This window comes from Aphis gossypii, chromosome 1 (genome assembly GCF_020184175.1).
Source record: "Aphis gossypii isolate Hap1 chromosome 1, ASM2018417v2, whole genome shotgun sequence".
NCBI lineage: Eukaryota > Metazoa > Arthropoda > Insecta > Hemiptera > Aphididae > Aphis > Aphis gossypii.
This window is the reverse complement of record NC_065530.1, coordinates 53,984,548-53,998,585: the sequence shown is the minus strand read 5'-3', so window position 1 is coordinate 53,998,585 and position 14,038 is coordinate 53,984,548. Positions and strand designations below refer to the sequence as shown.

The following is a 14,038-nucleotide window of genomic DNA, read 5'->3' as shown; positions in this document are numbered from 1 at the left end:
GAACCATATGATTATTATGTAGTCTTTGGAAAATTCATTATAACAAAATGCAAATGGCTGGCGCACCAGACGTAATGGTTTATTAGGAATGTTTATTGTTTCCGGGCGTATATTCACTGTTCGTAAGTGCGATTTTCGTAGGTGCCGTATCGTCCGTACAATAAGTATACATTCGTCTGTCGTGATCGTTCGAACGTAGTACGACGTGGTGTGCGCGAGTTTTGATGTAAAAATGTGTTGACACACTTAGGAGCTACCGTGGTCGCGTCGACAGCATATCATGACAAAGGATTGCATCGGTATCCTGTGCGCCGCCGACACCTGTGAACCCGGCCGTCTTGTAATGTCCAGGGTATTATCGTAAGTTGACATGTTACATTTAATTACACGGCCGAGTTAGTGTTTTTTTGAAAAATAAAACCTAAATCGACAGTATTATAATAATGAAAGGAGTCCGTATCTGATATCACGCAAATGCGACCAGTCATGCCACAGGTATTGCTTATGGCAATGCTTTGGCTCCTGGTGTCTGACAGCAATGCACAAATGTTCGATCATGACATGGGTGTATTAGACAGACGGGTGCTAACCGATGGTGTAGACTATGAGCTGTTCAATAAGACGCTAGCGTCAAAGCCAGGATCAGGCTCTCGGGCTTCACGGACAAATTCATCTCAACAACAGCAGCATGTAACTAGTCCAACTAATCGTCTTATACCTGCTTACAACCCTCCAGATCGAAATACTTTTACTCCACCCCTACCACCGGAGCGGTTCAACCCATTTGCTGATAAACCAACACTTAGGGGTAGTAATTCAGAAAAGCCATTGCAAACTAGGCGGCCAGGAATTGTGCAGCCAAAATTTGAAAAAGAATTTATACCTATCAGACCTGTAGATGTTCCAGTAGCAGATACAAAAAAGAAGACAATTAACACACCTAGTTTGAATAAGTTAAGAGTACCAGAATCTACTTATTCTGAACCAACTAGTACTACAGCAGTTAATGGATTCAAAGGCCTTAACGATACTTATAGTATTGTGGTACAGCAAGTACAAAACTTGTCAACCCCAAATGTTTTTAGAATATTGTTTGATGATAACGGTAAAAAAATGGATGGAATATTAGGTAACGATAAGCCAAACTTTGACCAGGATCTTAAACCATCTCGAACTGTTAAACAAGAAGTTCCCAAGCCCACACAACGAACAGTGCCAATCGAAACCACATCTTCATCACAAGTATATGAAACAACATCTGAAGAAACAACTGAAAATGAACCTTCAATATTTAAAGAGCAACAAGTAACGGAGTCAAAAAATGATGTTGATATACCTGAATCACATCCAGAGATTGTATCTATGCCAGATCATCCTGAACCAAGAGCCAGGTATATTCTTGGAGTTTTTTGGGATGTTCATGTTTATTTAATTGCTATACTTTTCTTGATATTAGTATTTTGTTCCATGGTTAGTATAGCAAGGATAAGAGCATTTAAAAAATTATTAACATGTGGTTACTTTGTCACTATACATGGTTTATTAATAATCATAGGCTGTGTAAGGAGTGCTTATTTGTTATATGATCCATATAACGTAAATGGAACATTATCTATTCAAGTGTCTGGGTTGGCTTTGAACATAGTATTCCCACTCTTACTGACTGTATATTCAGTTTTATTTTTGTTTCTGTTGCGAGCCACTGATGTAAAAACAATTTTTTATAATTTACAAAAATCATCATTATTAGCAATATTTATTTGTTGCTATATGGCATTTTGTATTATTGTATTGTTTTATTCAGAAGCTCATATACTTTCATTAGTATCCAAATGTATCTACATTCTATTATGTGTGATACTCGGAGTGACTTATGTTTGTCTATATAGATCTATGACTAATGCTTCCTTAAGGAAACAAGGAACTATATTTGGAGCTAGCTTCCATGAACATCGTCCTACTTTGGCTCATTCTGTACGTGTGACATTAGCCACTAGTATGCTGAGTCTTCTTATGGCATCAATTCAATTATATGGTATGGTTGGTGTCTATGAAATGCTTGGTAAAGATCAGCCTAACCCATGGTTATGGTGGGGTTATCAGTTCTCTGTACGTGTGATTGAGATATCAACATGCTTTTTGATATTTTGGGCATCCATACAGCCACTGAGATATACTAGTGAAAAAGAAGCTCAAAATCAATCCGGCTTAACATTATTCCCATGTCGTGGTACTGTATCCCGGAGTGATCCACCATCAGATGACATTTATCCAGCCATCTGCAGTGCCAATCAAGCTGTACACAATTATACATTACGTACGGGAAAACACATATATGATGACACATACTCAATGGGTGGTCCACCATTGGCTAACCATCAGTTATTTGCGCACACTACTGAAAGGAGATCATTAAAACGAATGGATGATGACTCTAGAAGTATGTACGCGTATGCAGAGAGAGCAGCCATACAGCCTTCACCGTCCATGTTAGTTGCTGAAAATGGATTTGTTAGGTTTAGATCACTAGCTGATGAACGTAATTCAGAAGATCAGATGTATCCGATCAAAATTCATCATCACAGGGATAACTGTTGTACTTAATAAATAGACCCTAAATAAGTTGACTATTCTTTTTTATTTTTTTATTTTTGTACATAGAATATTTATGTAATTTTTTCTGTTTAAATTTAATGTGTTCCTTTAGCTTAAACAACATTCCATTATATAACATTTTCGTTTCTTATTACCTATGATTTTTTTTTCAAAGACTGCTTTATTTCTTAGGGGCCAAATGTAGTATCAGTATGACAGTTTACATACTTGAATTTAAAATATTAAGAGATAAAAACTTAACATTGATTTTACATCACATACTTTTTATTGAACAAACAATACAATTGGCCTATACTTAACACATTTATTTAATCCTTAAAAAATTGTTTAGCTTCTTTGTTTTTTTACTAACATGTCTGTGCCATTTTTTTTACATAGGTACTTACAAAATCTACCTAGTAACATTTTATAACATTCATATTTTTAAAAATATTTATTATTGTCAAAAAATGATGTCAACCGTCCCAGATTAAATATTTTTCCATAAATCCGTCTATATTGGTACTCATGTTATGAATTTCTTATAAATTTAAATGGAGCTAGATTACGGACTGTAATATTAATTTTTTAACATGGATTTATAACATTTTCAACACTGTATGTAATAATAGTTAATATTATAGTAAATACCGCTTGATATGATTACTAGTTAATAAAATAATACCCTTAAGATGTTTATTAAAAAAAAAGTAATGAAACTACTTTTATGAAACCAAATTCCACTTATATAGATATTATTGAAATTTACTTATTATAGAATTAATCTATTTTTATTTGTGATAATACGATCATATTAACGGTACCCACTATTATATTTAACATATTATAATGTTGTTTTTGTTTCAGATATTTTATTAACTTGAGTATCAACTATTATTAGGATTTTATGACTTATTTAGTAGAATTGCTTCTTGCCCTAGTTTCAATTTGCATTTAAATGAGTTCCTTTGAGTTAAAAAAAAGAAAATTAAAGAATTTCCCTGGTCTTACAGACAAAACTAAATCTCATTAATAGATTAATTTTAGTAGGAATGTTTACTAAAAATATATATATATATATATAGTCGACCTTTATCATGTTGTTATTTACTTATTGTGATCATCCAATTTAGTGTACTTATATATAGTATTTTTAAATATATATAAGTATATATTGTATTTGTATTTTGTAAATACTTTTTTTTATATTCTGTCCTAAGTAGAGTTTTAAATATTGATGAAGAGGAGATGAAAAAATATATAAATGTATATGTAATTGTTTAGTATTTTTTATTTATTATCTGATCCTGTCCTTGTCCTTATTTGCCTAATGTAATTTATAGGTAATAATACGAAGGTGAAAAACAAATCAGTATTTAAACGACGAAAAGTAAAAGTGGGACATTTGGTAGTTGCTTGTAAAAATATAAACGATCCATTGTGCGTGGGAGGTAATAGAAAGTACAAGGTGCGCGAGTGTAGTAAACTCTTGTGATACGAACTACAAGTGTCCAAGAGCGCGTGCCTGGGGGTTAAGATACTAATAGCAAAAATTGAACCGCTGCATCTTTCGCTGTACCTTTATTGCCAAACAGCGTTGCGAGGGCGTGTAGACCAGCTTTGGGCTTTGGGACTAGTATACTGAATAACTCGTCATTGTACCAAATCTGACAACCGGTTTTACATAATACTTCAAGCTTATTTACAAATCTTCATCAACATCTCTGGACAACTTTTTAATTTATTTCTTAATCGTTATTGGATATAATAATGTGTTTAAAATATTGAGACGGTTATAGAGAATGAAAACAAAAAAATAACGATAGTTTAGATTTATGCAATACTCGTCTTTTTCAAGAGAACCTATTTTATTTTATTTGAAGTCATTCAAAGTTTTACTGTCTATGAATAGTAATTACTAATTACTAAACATAAATATTGTGTTAATTATGAAAGTGTAATATGTACATGTAATTATTGGCTAATGGCTATTGTTATATGAATTTATTGACAATAGACTATTATAATTAGTAAATAGTTATCATCAATTCGACAGTATAAAATTAATTTTTTTTTTGTTTTAAATGTAGAATATAACCATTTTAATCGTATTTAATATTTATAATATATTACAGTCTCCATCATATCATAAGTTAGAAATAAAGAAAAATTTATTTAATTTTATTGTAATGGGTATACTTAAAATATGTTACTGGAAATATCTTATATATTAATTGTGCAATTGAAAAATTCTATGAAAGTATATATAAATATATAATTAAGATTACCTATCTGATTATCTATATAACACGATGACGATAAATATTCGGATATTAATTCTCCTTGTCTCTAACCTATAAAATTAGAGTACTTTGAGTACTCCAAAATTGAATTATTTTAAATAATATATCATTGAATATCAAAAATCAAACGAATTCCAGCTATAATAATACATACCTAGGTGACATTACTATCTACTTGAAAAATGGATTTAATCTTGATTGAGGTAAGTGGAACTTATTTTTAGATAATTTAAATAAAAAATATATTCTTAATCTTAGTAATTTAAGCAGATGAGCTCATAATTGCGTAAATATTTATTAATCATGCTGTTGTCATTAGAAAACTGTTTTTGAATTTTAGGGGTATGTTTTATAGTTTTCTATCTGTTACTTAATGAATTCAGAATTTTTGATCAATATATAAAATAATATACGAATAATAAATTATCATAGGGTTATTTTTGCTTAATTAAATTAACATTAAAAATTTAAATAGTAAACAAATTCGGATAACCATACCTCTCTCTTAATATTATACCACAGTACCATACCTATTATCTTTATCATAAATACCTAAATAGGTACCTACAACTGCCTAATTGGCTACTTTTCAATAAACAATATTACGTATTTACTATTTACATCATTATAAATTACAGTTTATAATAATTAAACATAATAATATTTCTAAAATACCTAGCAAAACATCGAAATGTGTTTACTTCACTTTTTATTTATTCATTTTCAATGATTATCGTATCTTCAAGAAAATTTATTTATTTTTATTCCCTAAATGAGGTTACTCAAATGAAAGGTAAATAATATTGACTGGTGTTAAATTGTATCACATTCATTAATAATTTTAAAATAATATAAGTACTCGTCAAATAATGAGTTGGAGTGAAATTGTTTGTATGATTGAAATAGGTATATAATTACTTTAAATTCCATTATCTCCTAGGCATGACGTCGGTATATTATCCTAAAAATCGCTAACATAGTTACATTTATACAGTTCCTGCTTGTAGGTAATTCAATTCTCGTGATTGACTATTTGCTTTAATGTACAGAGTTGGCACCAACTATTTATATCATTATATCAATAATAATATTTGAACATTATGATTGTTTATGCACCTACGGACTACGATCGCAACCATCAATGGTGATCGGATCGTCCATGCGCTTGCAGGTTGACAATAGTACAAGACCGTACCCTCCGCGTTCTATTTAATTTAATCATTACTTAGTGTAATACCTTCCTGCCTCCTGGGATAGTAGGAATAGGTACATGACTCAGATAAAAATAATTTTATAATTATTCATTCACACGACTTACGACTACCAACTCTATATAGGTAATCGGCCGCGGCCGTGGTTGTAGTGGTGATAAAATCGCGCCATTCCGCGCACGGCGCACATTATTATTGGCATCCGTCGTCGTAGTCGTGCGTCCGCCGGACAAAGAGACACACCGACTTACCGCATCCCGTAGTTGTCGTCGATCGTCCAACGACTCCAACGGCATACACGTCTTGTCTATATAATACACGTGTATTGTACGTAGGTACTTTGTTATTTTGTGTGTCTATTGCACCGTGAAAGTGGGCGGGGTCGGAAAACTCGTGTGTCCAGGGCGCCTCAAAATGTTTTGCTCGGGAGTAGGATACCTATAATACCGGCTACATACTAATATTCTTGACATTTTATACTTCGTGTAGATAGATAGGTTTGTGTTTTCATTTACACGCATAAATGCCCGATGACATGAAAACACCGAGTATAGACTTCGAACAATAATTGCCATCGACTCCTAACTATATGATGTGTTATTAACTGTGAAGTGATACGGTTGCAGGGCGTTTTAAGTGTTTGCAGGTTAATGTTATTATATAGTGCAGGCGTCACAGTGACCTGTAGGCTGTAAGTGAAGATTTTTAAAAGGGTCTTCACTTATTCGTAAATACATTGGTTTGAAAAAAATACTACCGTGACCAATGCTATAACACTCAATAATAGGTATATTATAAGCTGTTAGTTGTTACTAATGCGATACAGGCGGGAATATCCATTTCGACTACCCCACTACTGAAATTCCTTTAGGGGTTATATTTCACCGAAAAAAATAATAATTTTAAAGATTCTGTATAATATTATGTATATATCTATTAAATAAAGTATTTATTCCAAAATAGATGTTCGATTTTGCTAAAATGTTGCTATTCGTCTACAAAATTACAATCTATAAGATTCATAGGATCAATCCAGGAAACAAATTTAATAGCTATAGGATTAGGTATGTCATGTTTTTATTATTTTTTATTATTATTATAATTATATTATTATATATAATATTATGTTTATATACGACTGAAACATAGAGGTGAGCTTTATTGAATCAGTTGGTACTTGGTATATTTTTTTAAAGAGGAGGTTAGGTATTAAATTAAATAATTTGATAATAGTAGAATTTCACAATATGCCTATTTTCAAAATTTATTACGATTTTTGAATCGTATTATTCATGGACTATAACAGCGGTTCTTAACCTGTGGTCCGCGGCTCCCTGGGGGTCCGTGATACTTATGTCTGGGGTCCGCGGCAGCTTTAATTCGTCGTGACAAGATTAATTATAAATGTTTAATTAATATGTTTTATTATGTCTACATATGTAATTATGTATAATGTAAAATATTTATTATAATTTTGGTTATGTTAACATCAGATGTAAAAAAAAGGTATTCGAAAAAAATTGGTAAGGGGGTCCGCACTCCGCAGTATCTAAAAATTTTTCATCACGGGTCCGTAATCTACAAAAGGTTAAGAACTACTAGACTATAGTGTATAATAAATTATTATTACACCTCTAATTATTGTAATTTTTTATAATTTTTATACATAATATAATATTTTACAATAATATTATCGGCTGTTGCATTCTATAAAGTACAAATATCTTATTAGTAGTTACTTGTTAGGGTACAGAATTTCGAAAAATAAAAAAATTAATAATGTGTTATGCTTATGATATATATATAATATAAACTATGTCCATGGCAAAACTCGAATAAGTTTTCGAACTTGTATTAAATGCAGTGATCATTAAAAGTATGTTTAAAATATATTTGGTTAATATCCAAAAAAAAAAATTAATTTCTCACAACAAGCATAAAATATAGGTATACTCGTATTATCTGTATGGTAAATTGAAATGTAGCCAATATTAATGACTTTCATAATACCTATAGAACTTATTTTGTATAATTTACATGAGCATATTACAATATTGTGATTATAGTATTATACCAATCTATAATACCAAATTGCAATATTACTCAGCTATACTTGTATGCATAACTAGGCGTATTGTGTAAGCCAAATTGTAGACTATAGTTAGTCGATGGTGGAGTTTTAAAAATGCGTTAGTATGCCAGATGTATAGCACGATGGTTTGTTATTGAAATAATAAAATACATACTACATTTTGGGTACTTCTACCCTTAAATCTGTCAACTGTCAAGTGTCAACACATGGATTAGTTGACACCATCCGGTTCTTTTCGGTTGTATTGCTTTATTTTTTGTTGACATCCTTACGATTTTTGAACGCTAAAGTAAAATTATTTGTTCTACAAGTATTATATCTGTATACAATATAGATACTATATACCTAGTACCTAATATTCATTGGTATTTATTATTTTCTACTTAACACGTCATGGTATGTTCACTTTAGTATTTTTGTAATTACCTACCTTTAAGTTATAATAATTATCACAATCACAAAAAATAAATATGAATGATCTTTATAAAATGTATAACACCATAAAAAATCTAAAATATTCAATAGCTATAACGATATATATCCAATCAGTAAAAAAATAAAATAAAAATGAACCTATATAAAAACTTATTTTTAACGTGGTTAAATAGATACATAAGTAGTAAGTACCTAGTATAAAATAGCTGATTTTACCACAAACCTCTCATTCCAAACCTGTTTGCTGGGTCAAAACTCTTGAAAATTATAAACATATAAGTATAAAAATATATACATACCTACGTAAAATTTATATCTAATTAAAATTCAATCTAAAAAATTATCCAATAAAAAATGTATGAAATTTCCAATTATTATAACTAACTAAATATTATAAGATATGAAAAATGTTCTTCATAAGTAGTTTATAATAGAACTAAAAAATCTAAAAAATATACACACAATTATTTTAGATTCTGAACGGAGTGATGAATGTATTGATTTTACAATGATGTGTGATTTTTTTGTGTCTGTGTACAGTATAACTAATCAAAATAATGCTTCAATTTCAAACTTTGGGGGTAGTTTCCTATGGCAAAGTGAATATCTTTGGTGCATTATACAAGTCAAAAGTAAACATTTTCCAACAGTTTTCAAATAATCTAGAAAAACAAAAACAAAAGTGGGAATTTTTACGCAAAACCAGTTTTCAACTAAATCGATTTTTTGTATGGTTGTAATTCAAAAACTAATCACTGTAAATACTAAATTTTTAGTAAATGTTTATGTTAGTGTTATCTATACACAGTTAATAATATACCTATTTTTAGACATTTTTATTCTGGGAGTTTTTTTGTTGTAATTTGGTTAAAAACATTCGTAAAAACTTTAAATTTGGGTTGTTTACTTATATTAGACTTACCTAGACATGGTAAAATTTTCAAATCATTTGAGCGACTTTTGTGCTTTTTTAGAATTATATAAATATTTTTAATAAGTACCTACTAATTTTGTATTTTAGATGTACCTATTTATTTATTTTACTATATAACAAATTATAGATTGTTGATAATGTAATGCTATCCACCGAGCTTCACTCAGAATCATTTTTGTTAGCAATGGTATACTGTTGCTCATAGATAAAAATTAAATAACCATATGTATCCCTCCTTCTCGATTTCTCACTTAAATTAGTTACTGCACTCAGGCTTTTTTTTTTATATTCGAATGTCAAAAATCTTGAGTGAGCTTCTTTTTGAGAATTTTTTCTGAGATGACAATTGTCTATGACCATAACCTCTTCTTCATGAGTTTATTAAATGTTTCTTCTTTATAAATTACCATGTAATAGTTAATAGTATAATTGTATAAGATATTATAATAGTGCTCGTAATATTGTAATTATTGCGCCTGCTATAATATTGGATAGGCTTCTTATAATACATTATACTAATTATTATTTCTCGCATTTTCTTTTTTTAGTAGGTATTAGCCATTAGGTAATAATATAATGTATTAATATGTAGATAAACAATATTATTAAAATATTAAAATACACATTTAAATAGGGGTACATGTTTACAGATATTTTAGTAGCTTTTATCATTACTCAATTTTCTCTGAACCAATTAATAAACATTTGTTTATTATATCTACCTGTGTGATGTGCAATGTGCAATGCTTATTAACCACGCGTGTTATGATACATAATGTAATAAGCGATTGATGGATTATGACTTATTTACTTATGATTTATCAATTAGCAATACCATCATAAATTTTTTTATATTTCCAATAGTCCTTATGATCTGTTGGTAAATGTATACCATACTTGACTTTTTTGTCAATTTCTATTTTACTGCTAGCGCCTATGTTTTTTGACTGTTTCGATTTGATTGTCAATATTTTTTTATTAATTTTGTGTATTTTACTTGTAGTTCCATTAAAACTAATGGCATATGGCATCAACTTAATGAGTGAATGTTTTTTCTTTGTTTCATCCTTGCAGATAGGTGGCGCGCTTGGAATAGATATAGAACCAGGTAGTCTTAAGTGTTTTGAATAATTCATAAATGGTTTATTTTCTTGAGATGGTGCAAAATCTTTAATTTTATCCATAACATTGTTTGTTATGGTCTGGACAATCGATTCTATATACTGAAGATTTGTGATGATAGGTTTATGAAGAGGTTTGGGTTTGCCGTATGCCTTTATATACATAGCTTTGAATATAATTTTGTCAACAATAGAATATAAAAATTTGTCTAATTTTGTTTCAACGACTGAACGAGTACTGCAGTTTAGTAGTACGTCACACGACGTGATACGTATTTGTTGGTTTATAATTTCATGTGTGTTCGACAATTTCTCAATTGTTTTTAAGGTTTTTTCACCCTCAACGGCATGTCTGCATCGTTAAGAATTGTTGTTTATTATTTATGCTTTTGACCTTAATGGTTTTATTTTAGTTACCCAAATGCTACATATTTATTATTCATCCAAGGATTTGGTTGAAAACTAATAATAAATTCCGGCCCATTGAAATATGTTTGTCTACTAGCTAATGACAACACTCCTCTTCTATCATGACTGACTAAGAAGTTTTCTTTTTTTAAATACGCCATTTGATTTAAGATTCCTAAAAATTAAATTTATAAGAATAAAACAACTCGAAGCGGATTATCTGATAAAATAAATCATTTACTTACGCCCAGCTTGAATGAAACCATTATTTATATCAATTCTGTGAACAGAACTATTTAAGTATCCTTCAATTTTATCATTACACAATTGTTTGAAATATTTACATGTTTTTGGAACTAGTTTATCAAACAACTAAACAATTTATTATTTTTTTTAGAGACATTTGTAAAAAAGTAAATAGATAGGTAATAGTGTATACTAACAGCAAAAACAACGTGACCAATTTCCCAATTATTAACTTCAAAAACCATACGTACGAATGTCGACTAAACATTATAGGTATTATAAACATTTAATTGTATTTGTATGTTTGTATAATATTGTAATATATGAATAAGTATCTATAGAATATGTAAATAATAAGGTATTGTATGCAACACCGGAATTTAGTGGTCAAAATGAGAAATCATATTATACTCGATAGATTAAATTTGAATACTATAATAGTAGGTACCACTATAAAACTACTAAGCCACAATGTCAGACAATGAATATAAAACATTTATTTGGGTAGGTAAATAGTAAATGCCAGGGGCGACCAAACAGTCGATCGTGGACAATTTCAAAGTCGATCATGTTAGAATTTATTTTTAGGGCCCTATATGTTTCTTAATAATTATAGTTATTCCATAATAAAAACATTTTCTATAGAAGTCGCTCTTCAAAGGTTAAGTATATTTTTAGTAGATCGTGATCAAAAAAAGTTTGGTCACCCCTAGTATATACAAATAATATATGAGTGTTATTAATTGTATTATATTATTTACTTATTACTAGAGTTAGGATGTTGATGACCTAAAAAACACACAAAAATGTCTTTAAAAAATGCAAAAATGCTCTAAAAACTTCAAAAAATGTACTTAAAAATTATCTAAAAAGTCTAATTAAATAAGTGAAAAAAAATTATTTATAAATAATAATTTTTATTATTATAATTTAAAATACGAATTATAATATTAATAAAATAAACAATAGATAATAGTATACATTTAGATTTTAAGCATTATATAAAATTGACGATGTATAAAACAGACGATTTTACTTTCGGCATATTTAAAATCGTTAAAATATAAAATTTGAAAAATATCGATTAAATGGTGAACGCAAATGCCGAATCACTACAATGATGTATTTTATAGTTCCTTTTACTGCAATTATTATAAGCACAAAAATTAATACGTCTAATTTCTATGTCAATTTAATCTTATTTATCAGATTTGTTCCATACAATTTATAAATATACCTAACATTCGATAAACATTTATGATCGGCGTATGTCTAAAAGAGCATTTGTTTTATCAATGTATAACACCAAAAACCTCACAATAAAAAAATTTAATTTTTTTTAATGTTTTACAAATTTTCTTTAAAATCTAAAATTTGTGAAAAATGACTCCACATTGTACAAAACTACATAAAATGACCTAAATAATGAAAAAATAACGTTAAACACAAAAAATGCATTTATAGCTAAAAATGTCCAAAAATACAAAAAAATGTAAAATACAATTAGAATATTCTGCATCAGGGTAGCATGAAATAAATTTTTAGCTTAGATAGCATTGTATAGAATTAAAGGGAAAAAAATGAAAAAGTCATCAACACCCTAACTCTACTTATTACTTTATTATTAAAATTCTTATATATTATTATTATTACATAAGTACTGAGTCACTAATTAAAACATAACTACAAACACGATGAACCATTATTCACCATCAATGACTCTCTCATCCACCCATTAACATATTAATGGTATTTATAAATAGTAAATACAACACACAATCGAAATGTTTTCTTTCCATACCTATATATTAGTTATTTATTCTATGAGTGATTTAATAATTGAAACTGGTAAAATCGAAAAAAAATTTAAAGAGCTTGAAGTGACAGACTATTTTCTACCCATTTTGGGATCGCGATACTAAAAAGATTGAGATACAAGGCGTATTGACTCATATTATTATGTTTAAAGTTAATGAACGAATTAAGTCATTTTATTAGTGCTTAATATTTACCTTATTGTTATAATAATATTGAACATCATTTAGTATAAGTTGTTTATAATTCAGAGACCATAAACTCATAGTAATATTATATTTGAAGCTTAAATAATTTTGAAATTCTACATAAGTGCCTATATAGTTTTCATTGATGAATATAGCTACAGTATCTTGTCTTTTCACACCACCAAGAATCTAAGAACAAAATTTGTTTGAATATCTACAAAAATGTCATTAAGTATACTGTTTAACTGTAATTTATTTTTTTTTATACTTGATTTATTTTCCATAAACATCTCGTCCATTCAATATCCATAACACCTTTAATAACATATCTATTAATCAGATCATGTCGATATTTCACCAAATTCTAAAATTTAATAACTATTTCAATGATTACATTTTAAATAAGTTTAAAATTGAACGTACAAGTAGTAAATACTTAGTTATGTGAAAAGAATTAGATAATATACACCCTACAACTTGTATATTCATTTTAGTTGACATAAAGGTTTTAAAATAATTCGTATTACAATTAACAGTAGGTATCTAAAATAAATTTAAGAGTTAAATAGAGAATTAATATATATGTTTAATTGTTCGTTACTTGGCTACCTAAAAATTGTTTAATTGTCTGTAAAAATAAGTATACAGTTGATTTTAAATCAGAAAAAGTAATAGGTAATTTAGATTTAG

The 14,038-nt window shown here is 28.7% G+C and overlaps 2 protein-coding genes across 4 annotated transcripts; one reads left to right on the top strand and one right to left on the bottom strand.

The window, feature by feature from the left end:
• Positions 1-35: 35 nt before the first annotated feature.
• On the top strand, positions 36-3,871 carry LOC114131165 (uncharacterized). The gene has a single exon (XM_027996324.2). It carries the CDS (start codon positions 475-477, stop codon positions 2,602-2,604), a length of 2,130 nt encoding a protein of 709 aa, XP_027852125.1. The 5' UTR covers positions 36-474; the 3' UTR covers positions 2,605-3,871.
• A 6,487-nt stretch (positions 3,872-10,358) lies between these two features.
• LOC114131188 (probable inactive peptidyl-prolyl cis-trans isomerase-like 6) lies at positions 10,359-13,942 on the bottom strand. 3 transcript variants are annotated; one of them, XM_050198016.1, is made up of 7 exons: positions 13,772-13,942; positions 13,617-13,726; positions 13,358-13,537; positions 11,543-11,605; positions 11,345-11,471; positions 11,109-11,274; positions 10,359-11,043 (listed from the first exon to the last, which is right to left on the bottom strand). In XM_050198016.1, the coding sequence occupies exons 2-7, from the start codon at positions 13,656-13,658 to the stop codon at positions 10,392-10,394; spliced, it is 1,230 nt and encodes a 409-aa protein (XP_050053973.1). In that variant the 5' UTR covers positions 13,659-13,726; positions 13,772-13,942; the 3' UTR covers positions 10,359-10,391. The 3 variants fall into 3 exon arrangements, with proteins under 3 accessions (XP_050053973.1, XP_027852151.2, XP_050053974.1); XM_027996350.2 differs by having other exon boundaries at positions 13,617-13,712; XM_050198017.1 differs by having other exon boundaries at positions 13,617-13,712; positions 13,785-13,942.
• Positions 13,943-14,038: the final 96 nt, after the last annotated feature.